Source organism: Borostomias antarcticus, assembly GCF_949987555.1.
Source record: "Borostomias antarcticus genome assembly, chromosome: 12".
Taxonomy (NCBI): domain Eukaryota; kingdom Metazoa; phylum Chordata; class Actinopteri; order Stomiiformes; family Stomiidae; genus Borostomias; species Borostomias antarcticus.
In genome coordinates, this window is record NC_140245.1 from 1,919,885 (window position 1) to 1,929,884 (window position 10,000).

The window sequence follows — 10,000 nt, forward strand, 5'->3', positions numbered from 1 at the left end:
ATGTTTCTGCGTGGACCGCGGAGAAAGGGGCGGAGTCTGGACGAGGTCGGGTCCGCCCGTTCGCTGGAGAGTAGGCGGGATGATGAAGCCTCAACTCCTCCCCCTCATAGTCCCCGAGGTCACGCTGCCTGGACCCGGACCATTCCAGGGGATGGACCGGGATGTAAAACAAACACACTCAGTCTACAAGCCGTGAGGAGACAGGTTAGGCCTGGGCTACAGGTTAGGCCTGGGCTAGGCTGGGCTAGGCTGGGCTGGGCTAGGCTAGGCTAGGCTAGGCCTCTCTGCAGTAGTACTGTACATTACAACAGTCAGTCCCATGCTAGTTAAGTTGTTGCTCTGTAAGCTAGTGTAGTAGCTTTTGACCTTTGACCCATCAAAAAAAAAGATGTAAGGCTGGTTTTGGCACATTTGGTTATATCACTCTTTGAGATTGGGGGGGCGGGGCTTAAATAATGTTACATTTATTATTAAAACATCTAGGATATCAGGCAGCCAAGCACAAACATACACGGTTCCATTTGTTCAAAGGATGCTTGTTGACGAACCCGCGATAAGAGAGATGTGTAACTAACGAGCTATCCTACTCACTCTTCAGCCTCTCATGCAGTTCCCCCGGCTAATCTGACCTCTGCGCCTCGTCCACGACGCGGCCCGCCTCCGAACAAGCCCCCCGTCCGACCCGTTCGGGCCCCCTGGACAGAGAGAGGCCCCCGCATTCGGGCCCCCCCCGCGCCACGGCGCCCGGAGGCGTCCGCTCTCGTCGAGCGAAAGGAGAGGAGATAAGGAGAGGAAACCAAAAGACAAAGACGGCGTCGAGTCGAGTCGGAAACCGACACTCGGCGTCCAAACAGCCAAAACAGAAACTCAGCACTTTCTCAGAAGTGTCTTTGGATAAACCTAAGGAGGGAGAGAGGGAGGCCCCTGACCGGATCGAGGGCTATCGGGCCTCCCGTTGATAGGATGACCCGCCGTGACCCGGCGCGCGTTTCGGCGGCCGGGTGTTTTTTTATTGCTGTGGTTTTGGTCGGAGACAGCCCGGGGTCGGGTGGGAGGGGCTTGAAGGGGGGTCGTGAGGTGGACTGGGGGGGGGGGGGGGGTCGTGAGGTGGACTAGGGGGGAGGTGGGCGGAGGAGTCCAGGTGGACGGGGCCTACTGCAGGTCAAAGGGAGGGTGAGGGGGTGTGGGGTCAACGTGAGGTGGACTAGGGCGGAGGGGGAGGAGGAGTCCAGATGGGCGGGGCCTACTGCAGGTCAAAGGGAGGGAGAGGGGGTGTGTGTGTGGGGGCGGGGAGGGGGGCGGTGTGTCAGTGCAGCTCGATGAAGGCCTCCATCTCCTCGGAGATCAGTCCCTTGTAGGGCAGCCGGTGTCTCTCGACGGCGCGCGCCGCCAGGCACTGCAGGCTGACGTAGTTGAGCGGCAGCAACGCCGGATGACCGCCGCTCTGCTCGTCCAGCAGCTCGTACGCCGTCCTCCGCCGGGCGTTGGTGGCGTCGAAGTGCGCCCCGGCGCGCACCAGCGCCGCCATGATCTCCGGGCACCCGTTGGCGGCCGCCACGTGCAGCGGCGTGTTGTTGTCGAGGTCGCGCGAGTCAACGTCGGCGCCGCACTCCAGCAGCAGCTGCGCCACGGCATGCGACGGGAAGCGCCCCACCGGATAACGGCCCACCGACGTGGTGTCCTTGTCCACCGCCATGTGGAGCGGCGTGAAGCCGGCGCGCCCCCGCGGGTTGAGCTTGAGCAGCCGGTAGACGGTGCGCTTCTTCTCGTGCTCCTGCTCGGGCGTCACCTCCAGCTTCTCCAGCAGGAAGAGGAGGTGCAGGATGATGGCGAGCGCCTTGGAGAACTGCGGCGCCTCGGGCGGGCTCTCCCGCTGCGCCACCGCCCGCTCCACCTCGCGCACGCTCTTGCCCAGCACGCCCATCAGGTCGCGGAAGGTGACGCGGGTGGCCAGCGTGCCCTTGGCGCGGTCCTGGAGGACAAAGGAGAAGAGCTCGGCGAAGGACAGGAAGCTGGACGCCGTCATCGGGCTGAGGGGGTCCAGGTTGCTCTGCTGCATGTCCAGCGCGTACTTCCACAGGCTGATGCAGCGCTCGAAATTCCCCGAGTCGGCGTAAACGGCGCCGCGGGTAGCGGATGTAGTAGGAGGTGTCCGGGTGGGAGGGGCCTAGGATGCGCTCGCGCACCAGCAGCGCCTGCATGCGCATCTCGTCCGGGTCGGTGATCAGCGCCTCCAGCTCGTCGGCCGTGGTCACCTCGCGGGCGCAGTCGTACGCCGGAACGGGGGGGCCGGCGGCGGGCGGCTTGACCAGCATCCCCGCCTTCTCCCCCGGCTGCCTCAGCTCCATGGCCCGGCGCCAGTAGCGCATGGCGCCCAGGAGGTCGCGCTTCTTGTCCACGAAGGTGGCGCCGAGCAGCTCCAGGGCGTCGACGCGCTCCTCGCGGGACGAACGGGGCTGGTGGGCGAGGTACTCCACGATGTTGGTGTGCCCCGTCACGCTGGCGGCCAGCAGCGGCGTCATCCCGTAACCGTCACGCTCCATGCGCGCGTTGCACTTCAGCAGCATCTTCATGATGTCCAGGCTGCCGGATTCGGCGCAGTCGTGCAACGCCGTGTTGCCCTTCACGCTCTTGCGGTTGACGTCGGCGCCGCGCTCCAGGAGGAACTTGGCGATCTCCTTGTGGCCCTTGTAGCAGGAGATCATCAGGCAGGTGTGACCGTGGCGGTTGGCCACCTCCATGTCGGCGCGGTTCTCCACCAGGAAACGGACGATGTCCAGGTGCCCGTCGAAGCAGGCGGCCCGGAGGGGGGTGGAGTTGGTCAGGGTGGTGTTGTTCACCGAGGCCCCGTGTTGGAGCAGCGTCCGGACCACGGGGAGGTGACCCGCCGCGGAAGCCGCCCACAGCGGAGGGGCCCCTTCAATCGTCTCGCCATCAAAATTGACGGAGCCACCGAGCTCTACGTTGGCTTTACAGTGTTCAAGGAGGTAGTCCACCACCTCTAAGTGTCCGTATCGAGAGGCGACCAGCAGAGGGGTTCCGCCCTGCGTCTTCTCCTCGGCGAGCGCTTCCAACTCCTCGACACTTTTGTTGCTCAGCAACTTCTGGATAAGTTTCAGCTTACCGTCTCTGGCAGCGTTGAACACCGCCGTGGTTATGTCCATGTTTTAATCGTCTTAAGACTCTCTCGCTAGCCATCAAACCCCTAAGATACGTTTTTTTTTTTTAGAAAGGCGAGAAAGAGCTTGTCGTTTTAAAATAAGAACAGACAACTCGACCGTAGCTCGGTTTCGCCCTGGCATTTTGCTGCCATTTTGAGGGCGCCGTCAAGATGGGGTTTGTGTTGTTTGACAGATCTATGTTTACGATTTACCACGAGCATTCTGGGTGGTGTAGTTTCACAGAGGGTCGAGCGAAACGCTTTACCGTCTAATTAGAACTCTAGTTCCCAGTAGACATTGCGGAGGAACTGCGTAGGCATCGGACGGGTGGATCTGGAGCGTGTAGTTGTCAACTGTGCGTCCGCTGCTTCACAGACTAGACTGCGAACGTCATTAGACTACAACTCCCAAGAGCAGTGTAGGCACAAAGAGCTGATGATGATCATCTGGTCAAATATGTTAGGGTTACGTTACGTGGTTTTCAATTTCAGTGTAGCCTATTTATGCAATTGTTGAATTAATTAATTAATTAAATCCGGGTCATTGTGTGTGTGTGTGTGTGTGTGTGTGTGTGTGTGTGTGTGTGTGTGTGTGTGTGTGTGTGTGAGTGTGAGTGAGTGTGTGTGTGTGTGACTGAGAGAAAGAGAGAGAGAAAGAGAAAGAGAGAGAGAGAGAGAGAGGGGTCGAGGGGCAGAGGGAGGGAGTGATACAACTTTGCAGATGACTGGTATTAGATCCATATCTGGCGATATCCCTTTTCACATTCAAACTGTCGTTTCGTAATTTAACCAGGGGGGGGCAGCAAAATGACATGTAGCCTACATCAACACCGGATGTGTGTGCGAATATTCTTTCTTTCTTTCTTTCTTTCTTTCTTTCTTTCTTTCTTTCTTTCTTTCTTTCTTTCTTTCTTTCTTTCTTTCTTTCTTTCTTTCTCTTTCTTTCTTTCTTTCTTTCTTTCTTTCTTTATTATTTTATTTGTAGTAAAAAAAAAAAAAAACCTTTTAATTTAGAGGAGGTTTGTTACTGCTAGTGTGTGTGTGTGTGTGTGTGTGTGTGTGTGTGTGTGCGTGCATGCATGCGTGCGTGCGTGCGTGCGTGCGTGTGTGCACGCCTGTGTGTGTGTGTGTGTGTATCAGGTGCACTGGGGAGTCGTTTCCAATTGATGACCTGAGAGTGAAACAATAGCGTTTCCCTTTGCATCCCTGATCTGCAGAAGTGTGCATAATATAATGAGCAGCCTCCACTACAATAGATATCAATCTACCGCTCCTACAATGTCTTCCTCTTTCTCAGATAGAGGAAGAGAGAGAGAGAGAGAGAGAGAGAGGAAAGGATAGAGAAGAAATAGAGCAAAAATAGCGAGAGAGGTGGAAGATGTATTTTAATTTGAGCGAGCTGAATCAATCTAAACCCGGTCTGTCCCTGCGTGATCTTTCTTTCAGAGATAATAATGAGGAGGAGGGGGATGTAATCCTCTCTGCCCCCCCCTCATAAACCCCGCTATTGGTCTCTTCTGTGGAATAGAAGCTGAGAAGAGAGCAGGGGTTCCAAATTGAAATGGGATTTAGAAAGCACAGAGGGACAATGATGAGCTGCAGGGCTCAAAGCCCAGGAAGTAACACCCTCCCTGTAGAGCTACTGTGCCACCAGCTAAAGCCCAGGAACTGGCAACTCCCCTGGATTCACCGCCTGGTGAAAAACCTAGGAGCCGACATCTTCCACATATTCACCTCCTGGTAAATGACTAATATGGGTGATGACATCAATCAATCAAAGCTTTTATTTGTATAGCGCATTTCATACCCAGAGGCAACACAATGCACTTTACAGAGAACAATGTATGGATGTACATGTATGGAACTGAAAGCCTGGGAACTGACACCTTGCCTAGATACACCAACCGGTAGAGCCTAGGAGCTGACATCTTCCCTAGATTCACCACCTAGAAAAGCCTCATCAGGTCGTCCACAGACGGGCCTCCCATCTTGGTCTCCAGTTGTCCCGGTCCTCCATCCACCTGCCGATCTCATCTGTGGTCTCCACTCCCGTGTCCATATGTCCACAAATGTTTTGGTAGGACGTCCTCGCGACTTTCGTCCGCGCCATGGAGACGGCTGCCATGACACCAGCTTGCTGGCCTGATTACTGTATCTTCCCGAGATTCACCACCTGGTACTGTACAGGAAATGACATCTTCTCTAGATTCACCACCTGGTACCGTACAGGAAATGACATCTTCTCTAGATTCACCACCTGGTACCGTACAGGAAATGACATCTTCTCTAGATTCACCACCTGGTACTGTACAGGAAATGACATCTTCTCTAGATTCACCACCTGGTACTGTACAGGAAATGACCTCTTCTTTAGATTCACCACCTGGTACTGTACAGGAAATGACATCTTCTCTAGATTCACCACCTGGTACTGTACAGGAAATGACATCTTCTTTAGATTCACCACCTGGTACCGTACAGGAAATGACATCTTTAGATTCACCGCCCGGGTACAGCTTAGGAAATGACACCTTCCCCCTGGTCACCGCCTGGTGACGACATGTATGGAACTGGTTTCAGAAGAACCACAGGAGACTGAAATAATGAGACAATCCGTTCAGGTTGATCCTCATGTAGCCATTCCCTCGACCCATTAGCCTCGAAAAACATGACAGAGATCAAGATTCTTTTTTTTTAATTGGCCATTTGGTTGACAACAAGTCGGGCAAACATCAATCATATTCATGTTACATCATTTCGATTAATGCAACAACAAAAAAACTCAAAATATGGCCTGTGCATCTCTCAAACAAGCATCCACACACCACGAACACTGCTGGTGCATGCAAAGGTGGGTGTTTTGAAAGCACAGAATCAACACAAACCCAACCCAGATAGCCAAGCGGATCTGGGCCATATATGGGCCGGAACTAAGCCACAAGGGCCAGATCTGGCCTGTATATGGCCCAGATCCGGCCTGTATATGGCCCAGATCCGCTTGCTATCTGGGAACTGTGAACAGTTATAGAGCCTCACATCTCACTGATACGGAACCCACTGGACTCACGGTACTGACTGCACGTGACGATATTCACCAGGAGGACTGACCGCTCCAGTTTCTCTAACTGTATCTGCAGGCAGCACCAAGTCCAGGTGGAAATACATACAGTAGGGACCAGAGCTGCACTGCTGTCGCCAGTAGGGGGCGCTGTGGTTCGGATAGGTGCAGTAGATCACAAAACGATGATGGCTAATGGGACGGAGCAAGTCTGCGCAGAATGTTTTTGATTGAATTCTAAGCGCAGTCTGTCGTCTGTGCACATTAACTTGAGGACAGTGGATATTTACTGTAGGCGTGAGCAAATCTGTCACCTATCCAGTCTTATCAGATCTGAGGCGGACAGGAGTGTGTGCGTGTGTGTGTGTGTGTGTGTGTGTGTGTGTGTGTGTGTTTGTTTGTATGGGGGCTGCACAATATATTGTTTCAGCATCGTCATTGCAGTGTGTGCGTGTGCAATAGTCTGATCAAAGTACTTTTTTATGACGAGCGATGTCAAGTAAGGCTTATTAACTCAGACACGTCATGCTACTGTACCTGTTTTTTTGAGTTTTCTTTTCTGTTTTTTTGCTGCTTGATACAAAAAGTTAAACAGGTCTCATTTCCCAAGACGAATATACAAGAGAAGTCTGAAATAACAACTGACTCTGATTTACAGGCTCTGCATGCACAGCGACAGCCCATCACCATTTATTCATTATTCAGTCATCTACTGAAAATTCCTGTATTTTTTCATAACGCAATATATATCGCAAAAAAAAGACTGCAATGTCAGTTTTTTTTACAATATCGTGCAGCCCTCTGTGTATACGTGTCATGTGTGTGTGTGTGCCAACGGGCAGTGTGTGTGTGTGCATGTGTGTGTGCCCACGGGCGGTGTGTGTGTTTGTGTGTGTGTATGTGTGTGTGTGTGTGTGTACCCATCGGCAGTGTGTGTGTGTGTGTATGTATGTGTGCTCACAGGCGGTGTGTGTGTGTGTGTGCTCACGGAGTGTGTGTTTGTGTGTGTGTGTGCTCACGGGCAGTGTGTGTGTGCGCCCACGGGCGGTGTGTGTGTGTGTGTGTGTGCGCCCACGGGCGGTGTGTGTGTGTGTGTGCGCGCACACGTCTAGAACCCCGGCAGCAGCTCTCTCAGGAGCACCTCTCTCTGCCCCAGCAAGACGTCTCTCTTCAGGCTTGTCCCCTTGTTCACCACCTTCATCTTCAAGGCCAGGTCCTTCACCTGCGCCTGGGGCAGCGAGTCGAAGAAGAAGTCCTCGTTGAACACCGGGTTCCGGCTGTTCTTCACGATGGTGCTGCGCTGCTTCTGCTGCTTCCCCGGCTTCAGGTAGAGCGACACGCAGCAGTTGATGCTCTTGATGTCGGCCTGGCGCTCGTAGAGGTCCTCGGCCGCCAGGACGCGCACCCTCAGCCGCGCCGCCTCCGCGTCGTAGTGCGTGCTGAGGCGCAGCGTGCCGCCCTTGTGGAGGTTGACGGTGTGCACGCGCTGGGTCAGGTCCGAGGCCCCGCCCCCGGCACCGGCCCCGCCCCCCTTGCGTAGGGTGCGGAAGGCGGGGGAGGGCGGGCAGCGGGGCGGGCGGCGGCGCTGGACGTTGGGGCTGTTGTCCGCCGAACTGCACTCGTCGGTGGAGAGGGAGCTGTGACGCGCCAGGGTGCGCTTGGCACGAGACATCTGGAGGAGAGGGAGAGAGAGGGAGGAGAGGGAGGAGAGGGAGGAGAGAGGGAGGAGAGGGAGGAGAGGGAGGAGAGAGGGAGGAGAGGGAGAAAGAGGGAGGAGAGCGAGAGAGAGAGGAAGGAGAGAGAGAGAGAGGAGAGAGGGGGGAGAGGGAGGAGAGGGAGGAGAGGGAGGAGAGAGAGAGGAGAGAGAGAGGGGGGAGAGGGAGGAGAGAGGGAGGAGAGGGAGGAGAGGGAGGAGAGAGGGAGGAGAGGGAGGAGAGGGAGAGAGAGGGAGAGAGAGGGAGGAGAGCGAGAGAGAGAGGAAGGAGAGAGAGAGAGAGAGAGGAGAGAGAGAGGGGGGAGAGGGAGGAGAGAGGGAGGGAGAGAGGAAGGAGAGATAGAGAGAGGAAGGAGAAGGAGGGAGAGAGAGAGAGGAGAAGGAGGGAGAGAGAGGAAGGAGAGCGAGAGAGAGAGGAAGGAGAGAGAGAGAGAGAGGGAGGGAGAGAGAGAGAGAGAGGGAGGAGAGAGAGAGAGGGGGGAGAGGGAGGGAGAGAGAGAGAAGGAGGGAGGGAGAGAGAGAGGGAGAGGGAGGGAGAGAGAGGGAGAGAGAGGGAGGGAGAGAGAGAGAGGGGGGGAGAGAGAGGGAGAGAGAGGGAGGGAGAGAGAGAGAGAGAGAGAGGGGGGGAGGGAGGGAGAGAGGAAGGAGAGAGAGAAAGAGAGGGAGGAGAGGGAGGGAGAGAGAGGGATGGAGAGAGAGAGAGAGAGAGAGGGGGGAGGGAGGGAGAGAGGAAGGAGAGAGAGAGAGGGGGGGGAGGGTGAAGGAAAAGCCAGATGGGTTTCATTAGTCTGTGTGGAAATGTGGAAATACGCATGATGATGCAGACTGACTGACAGACAGACAGACAGACAGACAGACAGACAGACAGTGAAGAGTCCCTACCTTGGCCAACAGACAGACAGACAGCCAGACAGACAGACAGACAGAGAGTGAGGAGTCCCTACCTTGGCTCACAGACAGACAGACAGGCAGACAGACAGACTGAGTGAGGAGTCCTTACCTTGGCTGACAGACAGAGAGACAGACAGGCAGTGAGGAGTCCTTTCCAACAGACAGACAGGCAGACAGACAGGCAGGCAGACAGACACACACACACACACACAGTGAGGAGTCCTGTCCAACAGACACACACACACACACACACACACACACACACAGTGAGTCCCTACCTTGGCCTGCGTCTCCTGTGCGATGGAGCGCAGCAGGGTGGCGGAGCGCGAGAGGAGGGGGGAGGCGAAGGGGGAGGACTCGGCCGAGGAGCAGGTGTCGCTCTCCCCCCCGCTGAAGTAGCGGTAGGGGTTGATATCGGCGGGCGCCAGGTGGTTCCCCGCTGCCCCCTGGCCGCGCCTCTGGGCGCCCGGCGAGGTGAGCGGGCTGATGGGGTCGCTGTGGAAGAGAGACTCCTTGCGGCGGGTGTGGGGCGACTCCATCAGCGTGGAGAAGCCGTAGGACGTCTGCGCCTTGGGGACGTAGGACAGCGACATGGCCCTCTGGGACAGGGGGTCGGCGTTGGTGTTGGGGTCCCCCCCCCCGTCGCCGCCGCCGTTGCCGTCGCCCCCTGGCCCGGGTTCGTCGGCGCTCTCGATCTGGATGATGTGGCGGTTGGCGGACTTGACCAGGCCGCTCTTGTCCCCGCCGCCGCCGCCCCCCAGGCGTGAGAACAGGCGCGGGCTCCGCGGGGTCTTGCGGGGAGGGGCCTGGGTGCAGATGACGTGGTCGGAGGCGGAGGGGCGCAGGGAGGAGCGGGGGAGGGGCTCCGGGGGGAGCTGCAGAGGCCCCTCCCCCCCCTCGCCCTCATCCTCCTCCAGGGGGCAGCACGTGAGCTTGGGGGGGATGAAGAAGTCGGGGATCTTGTCCGGGGTGAGGACGTTGGTGTAAATGGAGGAGGGCAGCAGCTGCAGGGTTGACCGGCTGTCCGACCCCGACGACGAGGGACGGTTTCGGGGCCGAGAGCCGGCGGAGCCCCGGAGCTTCTCCAGGAGCCACATGTCTTCACGGGGGCCCCCTCACCGGAGCTGCACTGGAGACGCACACACGCGCACACACACACACACACACACATGCAGGC

The 10,000-nt window shown here is 56.6% G+C and overlaps 2 protein-coding genes across 2 annotated transcripts; both read right to left on the reverse strand.

The window, feature by feature from the left end:
- Positions 1 to 1,162: 1,162 nt before the first annotated feature.
- fem1a (fem-1 homolog a) lies at positions 1,163 to 3,264 on the reverse strand. Its single transcript, XM_084447286.1, is given in 2 exon segments — positions 1,163 to 2,128; positions 2,130 to 3,264. Coding segments are annotated over 2 exon segments (1,857 nt in total). The 5' UTR covers positions 3,165 to 3,264; the 3' UTR covers positions 1,163 to 1,306.
- A 4,062-nt stretch (positions 3,265 to 7,326) lies between these two features.
- LOC311316329 (C2 calcium-dependent domain-containing protein 4C-like) lies at positions 7,327 to 9,920 on the reverse strand (the record flags this gene model as incomplete). The annotated part of the gene is made up of 2 exons (XM_084447171.1): positions 7,327 to 7,890; positions 9,102 to 9,920. The coding sequence occupies 2 exons, from the start codon at positions 9,918 to 9,920 to the stop codon at positions 7,327 to 7,329; spliced, it is 1,383 nt and encodes a 460-aa protein (XP_084303297.1).
- Positions 9,921 to 10,000: the final 80 nt, after the last annotated feature.